Source organism: Cricetulus griseus, chromosome 3 (genome assembly GCF_003668045.3).
Source record: "Cricetulus griseus strain 17A/GY chromosome 3, alternate assembly CriGri-PICRH-1.0, whole genome shotgun sequence".
Lineage (NCBI taxonomy): Eukaryota > Metazoa > Chordata > Mammalia > Rodentia > Cricetidae > Cricetulus > Cricetulus griseus.
In genome coordinates, this window is record NC_048596.1 from 223,542,175 (window position 1) to 223,566,476 (window position 24,302).

General features: G+C 38.8%; 1 protein-coding gene and 1 non-coding gene across 3 annotated transcripts in view; one reads left to right on the forward strand and one right to left on the reverse strand.

Annotated features, from left to right (window-relative positions):
• Usp6nl (USP6 N-terminal like) overlaps positions 1 to 24,302 on the forward strand; it is a 135,687-nt gene that overhangs the window by 39,063 nt on the left and 72,322 nt on the right. Inside the window, exon 1 of one of the 2 annotated variants that reach the window (XM_035442832.1) lies at positions 16,511 to 16,654. The exons of the other annotated variant lie outside the window; for it this stretch is intronic. Within the exon in view, the coding sequence (XP_035298723.1) occupies positions 16,645 to 16,654 (10 nt within the window). The 5' untranslated portion in view covers positions 16,511 to 16,644. Of the gene's footprint in view, positions 1 to 16,510; positions 16,655 to 24,302 lie in introns of those variants that run through there. 2 annotated transcript variants of the gene reach the window in all.
• LOC113834651 lies at positions 1,641 to 1,752 on the reverse strand. Its single transcript, XR_003483358.1, has one exon. It is a non-coding gene; the product is annotated as a U6 spliceosomal RNA (small nuclear RNA).

Below are 24,302 nucleotides of genomic sequence, written 5' to 3' on the forward strand. Positions count from 1 at the left end.
TACCTTATAGCATGTATATATTATATATATATATATATATATATATATATATATATATTTTGAGTACTGTTTTTTACTTAGCCATGACCTTGAGTTTTGGAGAAAGTTAATCTGAAGAATGCAGTGGTTCATACCGGATCTTGCCTGGTGTTCACTTTCCTATAGTTTACCATTTGTGGTGAATGCACATACAAATAACAGATAATTGGTAGATGTAATCAGTTGCCTAAGTACTGAGAGCATTCAATTCTTGGTATTACTTTATTACTGAAACAGACTGCCCAGTAGATATTATGGACATTCTCCAGAGAGTAATTTGGGTTGCAGTGAATTATTTTATTTAGATTGGTGCTTGGAATTAAATGTTTGTTTGTACCACTATCATAATATAATTTAAATGTCATTTAAACGTGCTGAAGCGTCTTCATTCAAGTAACTTGTGACTCTTTGAAAATGGGCTGCTTGAGTATTGTTTTTCTCCTGTTTGGCAGACACCAGATGCAGTGATTAATAAAGGTCATTATGCTACTTAGTCATAGAGAGCTTTAATGATGATTACCTGAACATCTGCTGGCTTCACTGACTTTACCAGAAACATTAACAAATTATACATGCTGGATCTCAAAAGTATGGCTCAGACTAATGAAAGTATTCCTTTAGAATGTTTGAATATTCCTTGAAGTTTTAAATAATTTTGTGAAGGCCCTTATCTTTCTGTAAAGTGCACAATCCAAAATGTCAATGAAGCAGTGTTTTGGAGTGGTGGTTCTGATAGCCCCCATTTCCTGCTTCTGGTTTCTCTCTTGTTGACTGGGTGTGTCTGAGTACATACTCGGTGTGCAGCTATGTTCTTCTGTATGTCGATTACCACGAGAAACCTGAATTTGGAAATGGGAGGTTTGGGATATGACTGAAGAAAGAAAAGGAAGTGTAACCGGGTCCCTTGCACAGCAGTTCTGTTTGTGGACTGAGACAACCAAGTGCACATTGGACAGATGCAGCAACTGGGCTAGAGAAGAAGTGAACATGGCTGCTAACTCCTGGGAAGATGCTTGCTTGGTGTCAGAAGTATGAGAATGATGTGTAGTGTTAAAATTACATATAGATGGTGAATGGCTCAGACTGTATAGGTAGTTGGACTCAGTAGGACACTTATAGTGGCTTTGAGGAACCAATTCTTTTTACATTCAGTCTTTGCCCTCTTGAGTGTGGGCTAGCTGCTGTGTTTGTGTCCTTAGGTCCAAAAGTCATCAGAAGGAAAAAGAAAAACAAAAAAAAATCTAGAGTGGATGATACGTGCGTAAGGAAAGCCACTGCTTTCTCCTAAACCACCAACCATCACCACGTGACCCCTATTGCAAGCTGTTAGGGAAACTGCTTTTTTAAAAAAACCTTGTAGCATTTTTATTATAACGATTTGGGTTCTTATTAGCAGAAAAATTATGCGAATATTTGATAGGAACCTGAAATGTTTAACAGTTCAGATACATACTAATGAAATGTCATTTGCCTGACACTGGCCCACCATGTGGATTCTGGGGACTGAGTTCAGGTCTTCAGGCTTGGTTGCAAGCCTGATGAGCCATTTAACTGGCTCCAATGTGATTTCTTTATTTTATTTTTATTTTTATTTTCTTCTTTTCAATGTGGAACACTTTATGAGTTTACATGTCATCCTTGGGCAGGAGCTATGCTAATTTAAATTTTCTCTGTATCATCCCAATTTTAGTAATGTGATGCCAAAGTGATCACCAATATGACTTTAAAAATATTATTTTTATTATTTTTAATTATGTAGGTGTGTGTCTTCATGTAGGTATGTACATAGGAGTTGAGTGCACGTGCCTGAAAAGGCTGGAGGCGTCAGGTACCCAAAGCTGCTGTAGTTACAGCTGGTTATAAGCTGCCTGATGTGGTGCTGGGATCCAAACTTGGTCATTTGGAAGAACAGCAAGTACTCCTAACTGCTGAGCATGCTCTCCAGTCCCGTGATTATTATTATTTTTTTAATGCATGAAGCACAGCTTTTTAAAAAAGTATTTTTTTGTCTTATATGTATGAGTGTTTTATGTATGTCTGTGCATTACATGTGTGCTTATTGCCTAAAGAGGTCAGAAGAGGCCTTTGGATCCCTGGAACTGGAGTTGCTGATGATTGTGGGCTCCCATGTAGGTACTAGGACTTGGACTTAGGTTCTCTGAAAGAGCAGCCAGTGCTCTTACCCACGGAGCCATCTCCAGCCCCTATTTTAAGAATTCTTGATGAAATTACTTGAAATTTTATTTTAGCTTCTTATCATATAGAGTATAATATTTTTCCTAGACTATAATCAAAGTAGATTTAGTTTAAGTGGTTTTTATTTTTTCTTGTTTTTTTGAGACAGGGTTTCGCTGTGTAACAGTCCTGGCTGTCCTGGAACTAGCTCTGTAGACCAGGCTGGCCTCGAACTCACTAAGATTCACCTGTCTCTGCCTCCCAAGTGCTGGAAGTAAAGGTGTGCACCAACACTGCCTGGCAGTTTTTATTTCTTTTTATACTTAATTTTTTCTGACTTTTAAAGAATTTATTGTTTTTAATTATGTGTATGTCTCTGTGTGGGTATATATACTTAAGTGCAGTTGCCCAAGGAGGTCAGAGGTATCAGATCCCAGTAGAGCTGGAGTTACAGGTGACTGTGAGCTGGCCATTGTAACGTGGTTGCTGGGAACTGAACTCGGGTTCATTGGAAGAACAACAGCAAAGGCTGAGCCATCTCTCCAGCCACTGTTTTCTGACTATTTAGGCAAGTAGTTATTTTCCCTACCTTATTTTAGTATGTGTGTGCCCCATCTTTAATTTTCTGTGTCTAGTCTTTAACTTGGAATGAAAGCAACCATCAACTTGCTCTTGCTTGTAAAAGTCATTTTGAATGAAAATAAATAAATTTGTTTTGAGAGACTTGTTTTTGAATAATGACCTTTATTACTATTTGGAAACATGCTTTTTACTTTTTAGAAACCTTTCCCCCTTCCTTCTTTGTTGGTTTCCAGGTCTCTGCTTTGTTGTTATTTGAGACAGAGGCAGAGGCAGAGGCAGAGGCAGGCGGATCTCTGTGAGTTCCAGGCCAGCCTGGTCTCCAGAGCGAGTGCCAGGATAGGCTCCAAAGCTATACAGAAACCCTGTCTCAAAAAACCAAAAGAAAACAACAACAACAACAACAACAAAAAACCCCCAGATTTCTTCTTTGCCCTTTAAGTTGAAAGTTTTCCTTCAAAGTGCCTGGAGTTCTTAATTAATATTAACAGTAGTTGATATTTGTTTTGTCCTTTGAGTTTTTTATTACTTCTTCAAAAACTGCATCTCCATTGTCTTCCATTTCTGGAGTTCTACTAGTAAGTATATGAAACTATTTCCTTGAGTTTTAAATGTCACCCATGCCCTTGTATTCCTTTCCTTTTTCTCTTCTAATCTATATTGGAAGATTTGTCTAAAGAGTTGATGTTCTCTTCAGTTGTATCTAATTTGGTGTCAAATTGAGTTTTTAATTTCAGTGATTGTATTGAATCTGATTCTTGAAAAAAAAATAACTCACCGGTTGTTGCCCCCCTCCCATTTCCTTTCTCCCTTTTTTCTCATTCCCTTCCTCCTCCCTTGATTGACAGATATCATGGATTTGTGTTATTCTGTGAGCAATCTAATACTAATTTCTAGAGTTGAGTAATGAGTGGATGAAGGTGTAGTCTCTTGATATGGGTTTTATGAGTGAATAATCTGTTATTTCTGGTATTCGTGTCCAAATCACATTTCCTTTAGTTTCATACAAGGAGAAATTCAAGTTAGTTAGAGAAATGTTATTCTAAAGTCTTGGATTCAAGTGTTGGTTGTTATTGGCAAGCTATGTATGACAACACAACATGATCTCGGCAGGTTATACTTGGCAATTGTTGTACCTTTATTTTGAATTCAACAAATGTTTGAATTCCATGGTCAGAATATGGTTGTGGGCTTACATAATAGTGAGACAAAAAAAAAAAATGCAAGGGATGATTGAAAGGAATACAAAGAAATTAGTGAGAAATTTTGTGTACAGGTGTGAAGGGGAAAATTGTTAAAATGATGCTAAACTTTTGAGTTTAAATCTTGGGATGCTAATGCTACTGGTGGAATAGGTAAATGAGGAGGGTGTTTGGCATTTATGAATTTTCTGCATGTAAATTGTGCTACCCCAAATATAAAAAGAGTTTGCTCAATCTTATTCTCATCCAAAAAAGTATTAGTTGACTTCACCAAGCCTGTGGTACAGCCAGTTATATGAGATGTAAAATTTCATAGCACCCCATCCACAGGTGGTATTGTAAGGATTAGTCTTTAAATCATATAGTTGTGATACATGTGCCAAAACTTTGACCATGCTAAGGAAGGAATTCAGCTCACAGCCTCATTGCTGCCTTGTTTGAAGAGGGTTAGGACTGACATCACAGGATTTATGGTAGTGTCTCTTTACAGTATTGAGTCATACATTTGTGGCTGACTCATTCTGACTCACTCATTTAAATTAACTGTCATTCAAAAACTCTTTCATTCTGTTTTTTTTTTTTTTGCTAGGTTCTAGGTTTTATTTCTCCCCAGTGAATAGAATCATTGTAGCAAGTTGCACATTGCTGAACATAGTCTTTGTTTTTTTTTTTTTAATTGATGTATATATGCCATGCTTCTAAGTACATTAAAAGCCTTTACACATAGTGTCTTGCATTTTGCTCTTTAGTCATGGCAGGAAGTGTCTAGTGAGAGCTAGTAGTGTGTGAGAATAGTGCGACAACAGACTCCTGTTAGTCTCAAGTGAGACAAGAGACTCATTAATTGAATGAACAAGTAAGCAATGCATTATTTAGTAAAAATGTACATCCCTTACATAAGGAATGTACTAAGTTTAATTGCAGCTAAATTAGTGTCTATTCTAGGAAGTACAGTCAGGCTGAGTATCTCAGTTTAGTAAAATAATCATGCTGGAACAGCTATTTCAAAGAAAATTTGATTCCATACAATTTCAGGAAAGGAATGTGATGGGATCTAAGTTAAGATCCTGGGTCCATAAACCTAACATAGTCTGTTGTAGAGAGCAGTGACTTTGTTAGGCTACTGATTGACACTTAACATGAAGTTAATTGGCTAGGACTTGGCATCAGAGGGTCCAGGATCTGACCCCTTAGGAGCTATGTACTGTTGGACCATTAACTTTCAAATCTGTTTTTGCATGCTTGCTGTGGTATCTGTGTCACAGGTTGTGATTAGTGATTCTGTAGCTTTATAGAGCACCAATTAGGTGTCAGGGTACTGTTCCAGGCACTGGTTAGACTAGCAAATAAAATGTTGCACACCAAGCAGTGAGTGTAGAAGAGGAGGCTGAAAACAAGCAGCATACAAACCAAGTGATGGTGACGTCAGACATTTCCTCAAGGAAGTGGCTGTTAGGTTGAAAAGTGGTATGAGTCAGCCATAGTGAATTTCATAAGGAACAGAAGGCAACTGGCTCCTAGGCATGAAGTGAAATCCCCTTATGGACTGTCACTTAAGTAACATCTTGAGGAAGCAAATGGCCTCCAAAGTCCATGCCACAAGCCGTGCAGTGGAAAACAGGTCCTGGTTAGAAGGATGTGGGCTGCACACAGCTGGCCAGTGAGTACTTTCTGTACTTATTGCTCATCCTTATTTAGTTCTTTGCATTTATACCAATCTAGAAGTGGTAGATTAGAAGATAAATTCTTGAAAATATGAAGTTTGGGCATAATAAAGCAAAATTTAAAATGCTCAGTGATTGTCAGAGGGTTTTTTTTTTTTCAGGTTGATTGCTGTATAATTTATATAAAATAAGATCCATCCATTTGAAGTACAGCTTGATGAATTTTGGTAATTTTACATAGTTGCATAATCACTGTCACTTCCTGATTCAGAAAAATTCTATCAAGAAGCCTAAACATTCTTTATTTCTTGTGCAGTGTGCTTTGACAGCCTCAGGCAACCACTGCTGAACTTTCTGACATCGTAATTCTGTGTTCTCTAGAATTTCCTATAAATGGGGTTACACAGTATGAGGTCTTCCGGTTTGAAATTGGTGTCAATCTATGCTATCAGTAGTTCTCTCTTTTTTTTTTTTTTTTTGTTAAGCAGCATTCCAAAGTATGAACTGACCACCATTTGCTGACCTGTTCACCAGCTGACATTTAGATTGTTCCTGGTTTTGGACTGTGTGAATGGTCACACAATCTTTATAAATAAGTGTTTTCATTTCTTTGGAATAAGTACTTGGCAGTGAAATGCTGGGTAGTGTGGCATAGTTTATCTTTAACATTTACAATTCCTCTCTTTAATGTGTCTGCATCATTTTGTCTTCTCAACACTATTGTCTGAGAGTTCTAGATGCTCCTCATTGTTTTTGCCACCTGGTCCTGTCATTCCTTTGACTTCATTTATAGTAGTATCTCATTGTAGTTTGATTTGCCTCCCTCTGATGATGAGTGATACAGTCTTTGAATATTTCTTGGCTGTTCAAGTATCTTCTTTTGTGATGTGTCCATTCAAATACATTTTTGCCTATCAAAAAAACCAACCTGTTATCTTTTTATATATGGAGTAGAATTTTTCTTACATATTCTGAGTAGAAATAAGCTCTTTATCAGATGGCATATGTCTTACAAATGTCTTCTAGTGTTTGGTTTGACTTTCATTTTTAAATAGTATTTCTAACAGAATAGGAGTTTTAATATTTTAGAAAGATTTATTTATATCTCCTGTCTAGCTGGGAACAAAACCTAGGTCCTCTGCAAGAGCAGTAAGCACTCACAGAGCCACCTCTTTTTGAAGTTTTTAATTTTGATGTTATCTGTCTTTGCTAATTTTCTGTTATAGTTTGTGCTTATTTTAGTTAAAAAAAAATTGCCTATCCCAGTGCTATGAAGATACAAGTTTGGTAATTTTTGTTCTTATATATAGATCTGTTATTTATTGCAAGTTAATCCTTGTGTACTGTGAAAAGTAATGGCCAAGTTATTTTTCCCTAATAGAATAACCTGTTTATTCCAGAACCATTTGTTTAAATGATTGTCATTTCCCTGTTGAATTACTCATGAAACCTTTGGGCCTATGAAATCTTGTTACCATTTATAGCCATTTTTTTTTTCAATAAGAATTTGAGCCTGACAACAGAGCTTAATTATACATGTATAAATAAATCCATTTTGTTTTCTCACTTTAAGTATGTATGTTAGGAGATTATGGGGACAATGAAAGGAACTGCTTTTCAAGGACAATTCCAGCTACCAAGTTATTTGTTAGTAAGGTAAAAATGATGGCAATGGTAACATCCTATAGTTATATTTACAAGGGAAGAAGAGTTTTTGTGCCAATGGTGGTATATGATTATCTTTAGGAAAGTGCATTAGAGTTATAGTAGAGTAAATTGGGGCTGGATTATACATACTCATAGGCTAGAAGAATCAGAAGAGAATCTACAACCAGTACTTTTTCTGTGAGAAGAAAAAGATCAAGGAATATACACAAAATAAAGTGGTTTTGGGAGCTCTTCCAGTTTGCATTTTAAAAGGTGTTATTGAAAGGTGGAAGAGAAAGATTATAACCAGTAAGAAGTGAGAAAATAAAAAGAGCTAGGGAGATAGCTCAGGACTGGAGTTTAGTTCCCAGAACCCACATAAAAAGCTATATGTGATGATATTCATGATCCCAGCACTAGGGAGGTGGAGAGAAGCTGATCTCTGGGGCTTGCTAGCTTTGTGAGCCCAAGACCTAAGTGAGAAACCCCCCCCCTCTCTTTCTCTCTCTTTCTCTCCCCTCCCCCTCCCCACACACAAAACAAAAACAAACAAACAAACAAACAAACAAAAAACCAAGCCCAAGACTGCTAGGCTGCAAAGTAACTCAGTGTGGGTAAGACATTGCCAAGCCAAAAACCCAGGTTTGGTCCCCAAAACTTGCATGGTAGGAGAGAGCCAATACACAGGCTATGGTACATGTGCAACCTCCCCACAGACTTGAATACCACAAATAAATGATTAATATCTCGGAAAAATTTAAACATATTTTTAGAAAGTTTTATCATTCCTTTATTAAAAGAAAATAACCTTATGAAATTTTTCAGGTATAATAAACATGCACTAACTAAAATAGCCATTTGTAACAATAAGTCTTTCTGCCAAAGCCACCCGAGTTCCTCCCGACACTTTAGGGCCCCAAATAACACACAGTTTATAACACCAGACTATATTAGTTTCAAATGCTGCTTGGCCAGTCTCAATTCTGACACCATTCTGTAACAATAAGTCTTTACTCTATCCGCTGCCTGTGCCCAGCCACCTGTTACAACCTCCAAAAGAACACACAGAGTCTTATAAGGTACAATGCTGCTGGCCAATGATCAGGATTTCTTATCTGCTAGCTCAGTATTATTATCAACCATAATCATAAGACTTATCTTATGGAAGATGCTAGTGGCGAGTGTCCTGTCTTCCTGGGCTCACATGGCAGCTCCAGAGCAGAGAACCGGAGGAAGAGGAAGAGCAAGAGCAAGAGAAAAGAGACGACTTCCTGTTTGTCCCTGCTTATCTGAGTCTGCCTGCTATGCCACTTCCTGCTTGTATCACAAGACTTCTTTTTACTACATTTTCCAGAATCCTCGACTCCTAGTCCCGCCTAACTTGCTGCCTCATTGGCCAAACAGTACTTTATTCAACAATCAATAAGATAAACATACACAGAAGGACATTCCCCATCAGCCATTTTTCTGTTTTTTTTTTTCAAATACATACGTACCTACATATATACATAGAATAGGCAGCCTAAGAACTGTTGATGATATTTGGAGTGTTAGGGTATTTAATAAAGTACTTTATGTACCTGCTATAATCTAGAAGAAGAAATGGTGGTGGAGAAAATGTCATGTAAGGACTTATAATTAATTGATAGACCATGTTTAATTTATTGTTTTCAGTCAGAGTCAAGGTATTAGATAGTGTGTCTTAGGGTTTTAGATTATTCAACATTTTTTTGGTGACTAGGATGAAAATGTAATTGCATTTATGAAGCGAATGGAAAAAGTATAGTTGATAAAATATGCATATGAAATTTAGATTTACACAGATCTTTGTAGGCTAGAATCATGGACCACGATGAAAACAAAAAAGTATTTAATTAACATACGACTTTAATCTCAGCACTCAAGAGGCAGGCAGATCTCTGTGAGTTCGAGACCAGCCAGGTTTACAGAGCAAGTTCTAGGACAGGCTCCAAAGCTACAGAGAAACCCTGTCTCGAAAAACAACAACAACAACAACAACAACAACAACAACAACAACAACAAAACAAACAAAAAAGGGGGATACCATATCAAGTTCTGAGATGGAGAAAATTGTTAAGAGACCTGAGAAATTTTAATTAAGTCAGTGCTGATATGTACACAATTACCTTGCCAGCCAAGAACTGGAAGGCATGGTGATGCTTGAAGATTGAGGAAAGTCTTGGTGCTGATCTCACTTGAGCCTCTTTTTGGGTATCACACTGAATTTGGAGAGTTAAGTACTAAATGTCATGTGTTGAGTGGTGTGAGAACATGTCAGTGGTTTGTATTTATAGGACTGTCATGTGAAAAAGCCTAATTTTGTTTTGAACAAAAAGGGAGACATTTCTAAACTGGAATGGGCTGACCTGTAAGCTTGTGAGATTTTTATCTCTGGAATCATGAGAGGAGAAACTGAGTGATCTTGTGAGAGATCTTCTAGGGATATCATTCATGTGAGGTTGAGTTTTAAAGTCCAGTCCTTTAAACATTAAAGAATAAAATAAAAACAAAAAGTTTACTTTTTGCTTACTTAGGTAACTCCATAGTTAATTTTATCAGTCAATCATGACTTTGGTAATAAGTACCTTATATTTACACAGCACTTAAAAACTTTCAGATGCTTCCATGAGTCTGACTGAATGTGAGCTTCACAGGAATTTTATGAGCTGGGCAAGATTATTATTTTATAATTAATAGGCAGCTGTAGCTTAATGAGTGTGGATTCTGGATTCCAACTGTCTGTTCAGATCCTGCTCTGCCACCTGCTGTGTGAAACAGGTGGAAACTTGAGAGTGTGTCCTTTCCCTCATGTGCAACTTAATAATAATTGTGACTACAGTGTAGGATTGTTGAGTTAACATGTGACAGAATGCTTGAAAATGTGTTCAGAGTAGTATAACATGCTTTAAGTGGTACCTGGCACACACTCCACAGTAAATTTTCGTTTGTCTGACATCTTTTTGCTTACAATTGAAGAGACTCAAGCTCTGGCACGCTATGACTTGCCCAGGCTGACATCAGTGAGCCGCTGAGAAGTTACTTAGAGTGCTGTTGAACTGGACAAAAGCAAATTAAAAATGAAGTAAAATTTTTGGTAGCTGGATTAATTTTCTGGAACAGAATTGGTTTGATAAATGAAACAGACTGTTGTGAAACTCTTGACTTTAGACTTTAGGAGAGCTGAAGTTTTCAAATGTTTCCTGATATCCATGCATTCCATACATAATTCCACAGGAAAGCCCTTTCTGCAGCATGTTGTAATAGAAGATAACCACACTTCCCAGAAGATTATAGTGCTTGATAGCTTTAAAAGGAAGCAATTTCAGTTTCTGTTGGCATTCCTGTACACTCTAAGTATGAGAGCAGCCTGAGCTGCTGGTTTCTGGAGCAAATTGGCCAGACGGCAGGCATGGCCTGTTAGAAAAGTCAATGACTACTTAATAGTTCTCAAGTAAGAATTGGTTGGTATTATGTAGTGACCTAGCTGTCCCCCATAGATTGTATTGTGTGTTTTGAGAATAGCCCCTGTTCGTTGCCTGTTGTTGCTGATAAAGTCTTGTGGCAAATTCTTTTCATAGGGAAAGGCACATTTGTTGCTTGTAAGCATCTTGAGGCCTGGCATCTTGCCTTCTACATGGGGAGTTTGTGAAATTATCAACTATGGATCATTATTTTATAAACTGAAGAACCCCACTAGATTGACTCTATTAAAATAGTAATATAGAGGCTATGGAGACGGTGCAAGTGATGAAATGCTTGCTGTGCAACCACGAGGACTTGAGTTCAGATCCCCAAGGAACAGAATTAGGAAGACAGACAGCAAGACACTACTTTGACAGCCATTCTAGTCAAACTGGTGAGCTCCAGGTTCAGCTGGAGACCTTATTTCAAAAAAAAAAAAAAAAATAAAAAAAAATAAAGTAATAGGTGACTGAAGAAGACAACAAATGTTGATTTCTGGCCTCCACAGACATGTAATCACATGGTTATGAATACACACACACACACACACACACACACACACACACACACACACACTAAAAAATTAAAAATAGTTAAAGTAATACACTATTAACAAGGATGCTAACAATTTGTTTGTAAGCAAGTTTGTTAAAGCCTTTTCTGTGTACTAATCCCTCATTCTTGAAAAGCAGTGTTTTTGGCAGGACTATGGTTGGTCGGCAAGATCAATACCTTGTGCAAAGCCGTTTAAAGGAAGAATCTTTGCAAAGCTCTAAAGGCACTTACAAAAACAAAGGTAAAATTCCTGAAGACATCTATTTTAGAACAATTCAGATGTGTTTCAGGTAGGTAGATTGACCAGAGTCTTTACCGTGTGATCCATTTCTTGGCTTATATTTAGGTTTGAAATATTAGTGCCAGCCCTTGATTGCATAGTGTATGGTTTTGTCAGCATTTGTGTGACCTTTAAATCCTTCCATTTTGTTCATCACTGAGGTGATCAAGTTTGTTTCTCTGGGCCTTCTCTTCTGTTCACATATTGAGAAGATGTGACGTAGACACTTAACCTCATTTCCCTGCTCTGTTGTTCATTGCATGCACACTCCTTCCTGGATGGCCTGGTGGAAGAAGTATTGCTTGGTTTTCTTTTGATCACAGGAGAAAAGTAGTAGCCATGGCCTTGGTCATTGTGTCTATCTCTTCATTTGCATCATTGCTTCTTTTAGAGCAGCAAAGAAAACGAGAAGGTGGAAGGAGGCATGTATGTGTCAGAAAGCTGACCCACCCTTGTACCCAAGTCTCTTCCCACACAGTCCAGTTCATTGTGTGGACAAGCTGTGTTAAATCTTCAGCATTTTTCCCAAGAAGTTTTCTTTCAATTAAAAAGTGTTTTGTGTCTTGCTTAGGTGGTAAATACAGATGATTAAACAATTAGAGGTGCACCAAAGGCGACTGAGTGAAATGTAGGTGCTCCTCCATTCAGCTACCTGGCAGCAGTTCTTGGGACAACCCCTGTGTCTTTATGCAAATCTCTAACCCCTGGCATTTCTGGCCATTTTTTCAGAACTCGGCTTTGTGGGCTTCCCCCCTCAACTACATACTTAAAATATTTCTTGGAGATGAATCCAAATAAGTATATGTAATTATATTTTATTTTTCGTTTAAAGACAAGGTCTCATTCTGTAGACCAAGCTGGTCTTGAACTCACAGTAATCAGCCTGCCTCTCTTTTCTGAGTGCTGGCATTAAAGGCATGTACCTAGCTGGTATGTGTGATTTTTGCTTCAAGATTTAAAAATATTTTTATTCTATCCATCTGTCTGTCCATCCATCAGTGTGTATGTAAGTGTGTATGCATGCCCTGGGCAACTTGTGTAAGTTCTTTCTACCATGTATAATCATTGAGCTATTTTACCAGCCCCTGCATCATGGTGTTGTCTGCCCGCCCCCCAGACAGGGTTTCTCTGTGTAGCTTTGGAGCCTATCCTGGCACTTGCTCTGGAGACCAGGCTGGCCTCAAACTCACAGAGATCCACCTGCCTCTGCCTCCTGAGTGCGGGGATTAAGGCGTGCGCCACCAATGCCCGGCTGTGTTTTTGTTTTTTAAGATTTATTTATTTATTATGTATACAGTGTTCTGACAGCATGTGTCCCTGAAGGCCAGAAGAGGGCGCCAGATCTCACTATGGATGGTTGTGAGCCACCATGTGGTTGCTGGGAATTAAACTCAGGACCTCTGAAAGAGTGATCGGTGCTCTTAACTGCTGAGCCATCCTTCATGTTTTTTAGTAGCTGGATTGATAGTTATTTATATCATTCCTAGTTTTTATTGCTGTATTGTCAAGTTGGTTATGTTCATTAAAAAATAATTTAGATGGCTGTTACACATGGATTGTTACTTTGGGTAGTTTCCTCAATGAGTTGGAGACACTATTGCCTGAGTCCCCAACTCCTTTTCTTTATTTGTGGCACTGCTGACTAAACCTAGGGCTTCTTGCAGGCTAGAGAAGTGCTCTACCATGGAGCTACATACATACTCATTTGGGTTTTTTTTTTTTTTTTAATTTTTGATTTTGCAATAGGGCCTTACTACATTGTTCAGACAGGTCTTGAACTTGTGGCCTTCCTGCCTCAGCCCCCATATAGTTTTAAAATTAATCGTGTTTCTATGTATGCAAGGATGAGCAACAGATAATGTAGGCATACTATGAAGTCTGGCTTTTTCATGGGTTCTGGGGATCCAAACTCAGATCTTTATGCTTGTTTAGCAAATGATTTTCCACTGAGTCACCTCTCCAGATTGAGTAGTTTTTTTTTTTTTAATTTTTATTATTTATCTTTTGAGTCACCCAGGCTGGTCTCCAACTCTCAGCTCTCCTGCCTTAGCTTTTCCAGTGCTTGGGTTATAGGCCTTTGTCTCAGTTGGGCTGTCTATTACTGTGATAAACTCCATGACCAAAACTCATTTCAGCTCACAGCCTGTAGTCCATCATGTGGGAGGTGAGAGCAGGAGCTATAGGCAGTAACTGATAATGCTGTTTATTGTCTTGCTCCTCATTCTTGCTCAGCCCGCTTTCTTATAACACCAAGGGCTACCAGCCCAGAGGTGGCATAACCCATAGTGAGCTGGGCCCTCTCTCATCATTCATCAATCCAGAAGGTACACCACAGTTTTGTCTACAAGCCCATCTGGTAGGGACATTTTCTCAACTAATATTCCCTCTTCCCCAATGTCTCTAGATGTGTCAACTAGACATAAAAACTAGCCAGCACAGATTGACATTATACCTTGTTTGATAGTATGTGCTTGTATGTGCACAAACATTTTTGGGTGCACAGGCTGTGAGGTTTATGTACAGGTGCATGCATATGGAAGCCAACAGTCAATGTCAGATACCTTACTTAATTGCTGTCGACCTGTCCACCTTATTTTCTTGAGGCAGGGCCTTTTGTGAACCTAGAGCCCATTGGTATAGAGCAGTGGCCAGCAAACTCCAAAAGATCCTCCTGTTTTCCCTTCCTAGCACTGTCGTTATACACATTCTCCCTAAGTCTTCACAGTGGTTTCTTTCTTTTTTCTTATTTTTTTCTTGTTTCTTTTTCTTTCATTTTGGTTCTGTTTGACCCAGGGCCTGGCATATGCTAGTCAAGCACTATATCTTTAAGCTGTATCCCCATCCCTCTTATTTTCTTGTGTATACTTAAATTCTGTTCCAAGGGATGATTAGCCAGTTGTGGTGGAATGTTGTGATAAAAGAGGGTGAAGGAAAATGCACAGAGTATGAGTAACTAACTTGTCTTTCTGGGCCAGCATTAAGGTGGCCATAAGTGAAACAGCTGGGTTAGTTGCAAAGGACTCTGCATTTTCGTTGTTGACTCTCTTGTTCAAGTGATGAGTTCCTGCTATTATTATAACTTTTGTCACATGTTGTAGTGAGGTGACTTTGCTGTTAACATATTAGGGGGGCAATATTTGCAGTCTTAGTTTCTTCAGGAGACCTATCTTTTGGAGAAACTGTTTTTAGTCCATATTTATATTGTGGTAGTTAGATGAAGTAGCAATTAATGGTGCTCGTAATTTTTGAACTAATAAGTAATGTATTGGGAGTTTAATCCCGCTTATTTTTCCAAGAGAAGGGTATTCTTCATCTGCTTTTCATTTGCTTATGTGACTGGCTACTAGTTATTGTCAGTGGAAATTTTAGGTATCCATAGGGATAGGGTAGAATTATTTTGATTACTGTAGCTGTTTTTTTTTTTTTAAGTTGTTTTATAGCTATCTGGCTCAAGTCTCATAAGAACATTTAGAAAGTTTAGCTTTCTATTTAGCACAGTTGTTAAAAAGCTTGAAATGTGTTTGTAAAATTTTTAAGAATTAATTACAATGTTAATGTGATTTTTTAAAATATTTCACTTTTTCGTGTGTGTATGCTTGTGTGCATGTATGTATGCATACAGGAGAGAGGGAGGGAGGGAGACAGAGAGAGAGAGGGAGAGGGAGGGAGGGAGGGAGAGAAAGAGAAGAGGGCAGATGTTAGTGTCCCGTATCTTCTTCTGTCACTCTCGCTGTTTTTTTGGTTTGGTTTGGTTTGTTTTTTTTTGAGACAGTGAGACAAATCTCTCTCACTAAACTTGGGATTGCTGATTTGGCTAGAATGGTCGACCAACGAGCTCTAGGGGTTCTCCTGTCTCTGTTCCTGGCCCCAAGCACTGGGTTCAGATGTAATCTATTCTGCCCAACTTTTACATGCATAGCAAGCCAAGCACTTCACCTCCTGAGTCATCTCTCCAGCCCTGTATTTCTAAATTCTTTGTATTTCTAAAAACATGCTTTGTAATGTCTCTTAGAAATTCAGGAAAGTGAAGTGCCATAGAAACTAGAACTGCACACTTTTGCTTTTCTCAGAAGTTTTGTTAGTTTACATTAGCATTCTTGTATATTTTGCTACAGTCTGTACTGTTCATGTTGTCATTTTGTTTCATTTTACATAGTGTGTTGATGATTTATTGTTAGCTGCTAGAGAAACCAGGTTCCCTACAAAAAATTTCAAACAGAAATCTGGGGAGATACATGGCTTATGACCTCTGAGACACATCTGGAGAGGTTAGGCAGTGTTGCCTTAGTAAATCCCTCAAGTCAAACTTCCTTCAGTGGACTGAGAGATAGGAGTACTTGCTCTTTCTGTACATCCTGCCTTTAGGAATCACTGCACAGTTGGAACTGATAAAATGTAAGATCTTCAAATACCAAGTGAGCCTCAAAGACCTTGTGTCTGAATAGTTAGCCACCGAAGAAAAGGAATGACCTGAATTGAGAAAAACACTGCAAAGGGAGTAAAAGAATGAAGAGAAGCTACACAACTGAGGCAGTAAGTTTTAAGGCACATGTCACACAGAGTTAAGATGTCAAGTAACAGATTGTCTGCTCCCAGATCTTCTCACCTCCCAGCCCAAGCCAGTTCTTCCTCTGCTCCTGGAGCAGCATAGCCCATTCTCTCCAAGCATCTGCCACAGGTGTCTAGAGCTTTGTCCTTCCCTGCTGCTGTGGATCTTCTCAGGCTTTGTCCTTCCCTGTTGGTGTGGACCTCCTCTGGGTGTCTGGGCAGACTTCGTCCCACTATATGGCCCAAACATGGGTGGCATAAGTTCCTTGAGTAAGCTTACAACTAGATAAATTGTGGCTCTTTTAATAATTATTTTTCAAAATTTGTCTCAGGATAAAGCACTGGCAACTTTACTTCCCACCCTGCTGGTAACCAACAAAAATGCCAAGAATAGGGCCTGTGAGATGATGCCTCAGTTGGGGAAGGTGCTTGCTACCAAGCCTGATGGTCCACGTTCAATCCCAGGACTTTCATGGTAGAAGGTGAGAACTGGTTCCCACAAGTTATTCTCTGATGTCCTTGCTGGCATACTGATGAGCGGGCACACACACACACCAGATTTGTTACTTATTGAAGATTCAGTATTATGTATACTGTACAACATAATACAGTTGTATGGGTTTTCACCAGACAGTTAGAAAGTAATTATATTTTAGTAGTCATTAAGAGTTTGCCTATGTCAACTCTGGCTTTATTTATGTGTTTATGTGTGTGGGTACACAAGTATGAGAGTGTAGTTCATGTCTGTACCTGTGTGTATGGAAGCCGTAGGTATTCTTGAGTGCGTTCTTCAGGAGTCATCCACCTTGGTGCTTAGATAATCCCTCACTGGGACCTGGGATTTAGTGATTCTGATAACCTGGCTGGCCAGCAAACTCCAGGATCTGCCTGTCACCATAACTCCAGTGCTGAGATGATTACAAGCACACACCACACACTGGCAATTTCATGTGGGTGCTAAGGATCAAACTCGGGTTTTCACACTTGCTTAGGGTAGGTACTTTACCAACTGAGCCATTCCCCCAGACCCCTGCTCTAAATTATTCAGATTGATATTCAAAATGATATCCAAGTTGAGTTTGTATAAGTTTTAGTAAGCGGGTGTTATCTAGCTTACTAATGAAGCAGCTGTGCCTTCATTGAATCAGGAAAACAATAAATTCTTGCTCTATCCCTTAAACTTCTTAGATGGTATTGAGTTTGCTTCATGAAACTGTGTTTGTTGGGAAATTCTAAAATCTTTGTACAATATTTATATATCATAAATCGCCAGTGGTAGGTTTGTTAAAAATTCTTTGCTTAAAAGAATATATGTGTGTATAAATTTGCAAATGGGCTATTGAAAGGGGTTTGAACAAAATAAGTGTGGGACTGAATTCTATTAGCTGGAGTATAAATTAGAGAAAGAATATTGGGTATAAAGGCCCTTTATGGGGAACTACTTTTTCCTGCCCAGCAACTTGCAATTGGTAACTAGTAAAATATTTTAAAAATAAAGCTTTATTGTACTTAGTGGTATCTGAAATAATACCAGACTGCTTCAGTTTAACTTTGGAAAAACTTGCATACTTGTTTATAATAAGCAGATTCTACAAAAGTTCATTTTGTATCTTTAAAACGCTATGGCACTTTATAATAATAGTGAAGCAAAACTTCAGAAACTTAGACCTCAGTGTATTGGAATCAGCAGTGTTGAGGAATCATTACAACTTTCCCTCTTATTGGAGGAGGAGGGTAGTTGGTGGTAGAAACATAACCATGTTGATTTGAGGCCACGGAAACCAGCCAGCCCACTTCCTGATTACTGTGTGTTCTTTTCTTGGTAGCATATCATTTATTAATTGGGAAGTAGACAAACATGTTCTCATTTTTAATTTTGTGGTGCTGTGCTTTTGGTGCCTTCTAGATGTGTGTTGAACTTGAGGCTCCCAGGCTAACATAGCTTAAGACAGTAGCTTTACTTCCAAGTTTCACTTTTCTTGTGTGAAATGTACACATGTTCAATGTAACTGGCAGTGGGGCTGTCTGAGTGTTGAGCATGGTGGAGCTGTGTGAAGCTCTGCCCATGTGTGAGCTGATCCTAGGAACTGTTCTGCCCTTCAGGCCTTGCTTTTCTGTGCAGCCTTATTTTGTTTCCCCTCATTGTCTCATTGACTCCAGGGTATTTCCTTGCCTCTTGCCCTTATTTAATGCTATGTTGAGCTTATGCTGACAAGTTTTCTTGTCATTTTGTTTATAGATCACGTGACAGGTTTAGAAAACCTTGAAGCCTTATTGTTTGGTCTGAATGTCACTCCAGAACTTAAAAGCTGTATGATCTTTGCAGGCTGATTAACCTAATAATGTTCCTGTCTGTTTAATGACCAGCAATGATACCTATTTCATGGTTTTGATATGAACAGATTAAGTGAGATAACACAGAGTTTAGACTATAGAGTAAATGCTGTCTATTATTTGAGGCCAGGCCTTTCATTGCTAACTTAATTCATCTGGTCCCCTGATGAGTGCCTAGTTCATTTGTATATCATGATTGGTACTTGTTATGTAAAGTACACCTTATTTAGTATACCAGCCACCAAACACAGCAACAGTATTAGCATAATAGTAGTAATTGAATGGAAGGAATACCATTTCATATTAAACACACATATACATATTGAAATGTTTATATGTAAGGTTGCTTAGTATTATTGAGTTGTGTTTAAAATAGCTATCTGTGTGTTATGAGAATTTTGAGATACCATGTTGAGTTTAGGGCACTTTAAATTTTATTTTGTTTGTATGGGTGTTTTAATTGCAAATATGTGAGTGCAAACATGTATGTGCTGTGCCCCCGGAAGGCCAGAAGAAGTCATTGGACTCCCTAGAACTGGAATAACGGGCAGTTGTGATCTGCTGTGTGGATGCTGGAAGTAAAATCCTGGTCCTCTGCTTGAACAGACAGTGCTCTTGACTGCTGAGCCATCACTCCAGTCCCTAGGGCACTTTAAAAAAAAGTAATTGGGTGACATTTTCTTGAGACAAGAATACTTTGTTCATTCTGTGCCATTGATTGGGTCGTTCTTATCAGACTTTTGGCTTTGATGGCATTCTGCGCCATCACTTAGACACTTCAAAGCATGGCAATGCAGTTCTTTCTTCATACTTAGTTGTAGTAGGCAATTTGTATCCATTTTGGTACAGTTTGGTTTTTATATACCATTTTTAAAAAAATAGAAGAGAGAGTATTTGGTTGAAAATAAACAAGTTGTCCAAACTGACTTGAATTGTGTGATATTGGAGTAAGCCGTCTATGACTCACCTTTCATTCCTTTTGTCTTTTATCTAGGTGGTGGTACATGCCTTTAATCCCAGAGAGGCGGAGACAGAAAGAGCTTGAGTTCAAGGACAGCCTGGGCTATAGCAATGACTTAGGTCAGCTAGGCCATGTTGTGAGAGTTGGCTCAAACAACATCAGCAACATCTTGCAAACAAAATCTGCTTCAATTACATTATTTATTAATACATACAGGGTCAAATTCAGTGCGTGCATTTATTGTAGTGGCTATAACTGTACATGCTTTCTTTCTTAATGGCCTGGGAAGAGCTGTAAAAAGAGAGTAAATGAAATAGATTCAATGGCATCTTCTCATAATTGTGAAAGTGGTTGATTCAGTGTCAAACAAAAGCATAGTGTTTTAGGAGTGTTTGCTTTATACATTAGGTGATTATTTGTCAAGTTTTGTAACTTTTTGTTATTTTCTGTGTTTATCCTAAAACCCATAACTTGAAAATAATAGAACGGCATAATCACTATCACAAGGAATAGTATGTGTAAGTTCTTGCATTCTTTAGACACTGTTAGTCTCCATTTTGCATAAATGACTGACAGTTTGGTGAGATTTGAATCCAGAATACACCTGTAAGGACTGATAGACAAAAAAAGCATGGTAGCACATTCCTTTTCCCGGACTGCTGTCTTTGGGACTGTGAACAGAGCCAGCAGTACAGTCCTGGGTCCAATTCTGAAGTGGGGTATGTGGACCTGAGGAAGCTAACTACCCAGCGGCACTAAGGATGAGACAGGGAACACCAGATCATCTCAGGAGGGCTTCCAGCAGATACCGAAAAGCCACAGTTTATTGAAGAGTCCACTTAAATAGTTCTCCAAGGGCAAGGGCAATAATACCAGAAGGCATCTATTATCATGTATAGAGCTGATATCAAGTAATTCTTTTAATTCAAGAGTCACCTAAACAGTCTCTAGGCACAGGTGCAGCACATTCAGGGCCTAGGTCTGTTTTAATGCAAACTAGGAGACATTCTCCACTGAGGCCATGCCATCTGGCTCAGTTTAGCCCGCATCTGCAAGACAGAGGGGATTCAGGCTCCTGGGAAATGGAGCCGATGTTTGGACCCCAAGAAACTTTATTATCAATAATTTTGGTCCCTAACAGTTCCTATAATCCTAGCATTCAGGAGACTGAGGCAAGACAATCAAGTTTAAGATTGGTTTCTAAGGAAAGTGTTGTAAGGACCGGTGACAGGAGGAGGAGCTGTAATAAGATTGCCATGGCATACTTGGGCAAAGTTGCAAGGTGGTTAGAACATGACATTGAAGTAGACAGTCTGGATTTCAGTCCTGCTCTGTAGCTTAATACCTGTATAACTTGAATTGCTTAACCTCTCCATTCCAGTTTCCCCATGTGAAAATAGACTTAGTCATAACCTAACGTAGTAGGTTGTTGTTATAGGGAGTGAGGTTATGCATGTTAATGACTAGCACAGTATCTGTCAGGTTGTTATATCTCAGTAAACAGCTTCTGGAACATCCACAAATAAGGAGTTGTTGCAAACTACTGTTGTGCCATCTATTAAGACAATCATCTTGTTGGAAAAACAGTTAAGGTATAATCTTGAGTTTGTTAGCAGCAGTAGGCGAGGCAAAGTGAGCGAAGTGACTCACATCTTGTCTTGGTTGGAAGTATCATAAACATCTTCTGCTGGCAATGTGTCATTTAACCCTGCCCCCAGTTAGCAATTATATTTCTCATCAGTAGTAATGATGTTTAAATATTATTACATCATTTTGTTTCCCTTTTCTCTGTGAATCATTGTACAAAGTGGAGGAGTTCCTATTCTGATTTTTGTCAGTTGTGATTCAGTTTTGTCTTCAGAAGTAAGCCACAGAATATCCTCCACTGGCTGACTGAAAGACATGGCATTGGGTTTGCAAAAGGCTCCTTCACTCTGCTTCACTTGGATGAACTTATTCACTGGGTGATGAACACGGCCAGGCAAGTCCCAAGCCTTCCTATGGGGGTGGTACCTTCCTGAATTAGGGAGGAGAGCAGAGCAGAGACAGCAGATGCCTGGAGACAGAGGTCAAGATACAAAGTAGGAGCAGGCCAGCCTTGCTCTGATGCTTCTTTTGGATGCTTGACTTTAAACATCCTTTTGTTTCCTGGAAGGTGGAGAGGGGAGTGCAGGAGAAGTTTCTAGGTGTTGTCATGGCTGAAGGCTTTCCATTGGACCTAAAGGTTTATGGGCGCCCTGGAAAACATGGAGCCTTGTAGTAGAAAGAGTGAGATTGAGAAGTCCTGTGTGGGAGCAAGACAGAGGGGAGGAGGCACGGAGGAAGCAGGTGGAGTCTAAATGCAACCGCAGGCACCCATCATTCCCAGGTGCCCTGCTTTGTGAAGGACTTGTAAATAATCAGAAGTGCCAATTTAAAGAAACAGATGTGTTCTGTTTGTGTCTAAACATTAGAGTCCATAAAAATGTAAATGCCAGCTACAAACAGAATTTTAAAATAGAGTAAAATGTAAGAGAAAGCAGAAATACATTTTTTGTAGTGGAAAATATGTACGAGACATTTATAGATTCCAAAGTGACCAACAAACAGGATAATACTGTATTTTCTTCATGGGGATTATAGTTGTAGTAGAAGAGACACGTAAACTAATGTCAGTAAAATTCTGTCATTATATGGAAATCTGGAGACCAAAAGCACTAGCCAGTTATCTTTAGGAAAACGGGCAGGGTAAAGCAGTTGCCTACAGGGAGGTTTTGATGTAGTTCAAGTGGGAAAGAAAGATTTTCTCTTATAATGAGTCCTTGTCAGCAATTGCTTTTTAGGACTTTAAGAATTTACTTTGTTTCTTTCTAGATATTGGGAAGCAAGTATAGAAGCATTTTCAGGAATTGTTAAAACTGTAACTTATTTTATAGAAGTGTTGAATATCTACCTGACACTAGGTGCTTTTTGTTTAAGGTCATGGGCATTTACCCTGTTCTCACTCATCTTAAGCATGTGTGCTTACAAACAACTCGTTTGTTATAGACTGTTGATCTTTTTATTCCTACCACTTAGAGCTTTGTGGGGACTGGGTAAGGCTGTCTAAGGTGGCAGATGAGGGCCAATTGGAAGGAAATTGAGCAATAATGTGACAATATCAAAGAAGCTGAAGCTGCAGCCCAGTTGCTGCCCTTAGAGCCCCTGCTGTGCTGTGCTGGGCTGGGCTGTGCTGGGCTGGGCTGTGCTGTGCTGTGCTGGGCTGGGCTGGGCTGGGCTGGGCTGCTGGGTTGCTATTGGGGAAGGAGGGAAAACAGTGGCCCCCAAGCCTCCACCATCTGCTTGCCTTTAGTATTTGAACTCCTAATAGAAGTTGGTTTGAAGATACGTATTTTGTGAATTTAATGAAAAACGTTTTAAACAATTTAAAGCATGACATAATGGGAATGTTGGTAATAATTCTGACAGTAATGTAAGGAATATTTTGAATGCAATGGTAAGGCATTCGCTGATAATTGAAATATAATATTAAAGCATTTAGGCATATTTCTTTGGTATGTTTTTATTATGAGATATTGCATGTATAATGCAGAGGGACATGAAATGAATTCGGAAACATGTAACTGTTGGGGAGGATGTCTGGTTGTTTCTGAGGACTTTAGGTTTTACTAGTCCTTTCATATATCATCATTCCCTGGCTTTTTTGCCCCTCCCATGGTTACTTGTACTATTTTTATAATTGCAACTTTGATTAGAATCTTTTGTTGTTGTTCCAAAGTGAACATGAGAGAGAAGGTGGAAAGCCAAGTGATTTTTTTTTTCTAAGATTAATGTATGAGTTGAGGAAGAAAGGAGGAGATAAGAGTTTTCTTGAAGTTGCACATTTTTGGAGGACATTTGTATAATGTGTAGTTAACAATTCAGATGCATGGAAGTGGGAACTGCATTGATGTGGGTGATCTGGTAATGAAAGGGAGTAAAGGGCAGGACGACACACACTGAGCCTGTGCTTCTTGGAGGGTTCCCTGCTGGTGCCCTTGCTGGGGAGAGACCTGAATGTTGTTTCAGAGGAAGCCATCTCCAGAGTGCAGCCATGGGTGCCCACACTCAATTCATTTTGCACTGAACCACCAGTCAAAGTTGGTGATCCCTCAGGGTCTTTTGTCTTGATTTGTTTGCAGTTGTACATCAAATGTAATCTATTTAGTTCTGCTTGAGCATTCTAGCTTTGGATTTAGAGCACAGCCAACTAAATGCTGAAGTTTTGAGCACTGGGTGACTGTATTAAGGTCTTAGCATTTAAACATTAAAAAAAAAACAGTTTTTAAGGTTTGTTCACTTTTATTTTATGTGTGTGTGTGTATGTGTTTCTGTGTGTCTGTGTGTGTCTGTCTTTCTGTCTCTCTGTCTCTCTCTGTATGTGCCCCATGTGTGTACCTGTTGCCTGCCAAGATCAGTAGATGGTACTTAATCCCCTGGAACTGGAGTTACGTTTGATTGTGATCTCCCATGTGGGTGGCTGGGAACTGAACTCAAGTCCACTGCAAGAGTCCCCAATCTATTTTTGGTACAGCATGGTTCATGATCCAATCAGAAAATGATCACAAGTAGTTAAAACCATTACTTACAAAAACTGTTGATTTTGGTAGAAAGATGGAGGAGCTCTCAGAATTAAAAAAAAAAAAAGCCCTTATTTACATTATTTTAGGGGGAAAAAAAGAGAACATCATATTGAATTGAAAAATCAAAGTTCTCAGGCAGTGAAGCACAAAGCAGCTCCAGGCCAGGCCATTCTATTTCTCTTAGGTTTAGGGTCCTGATGGTGACTCTGTGCACCTTTGGATTTAATAAGATAA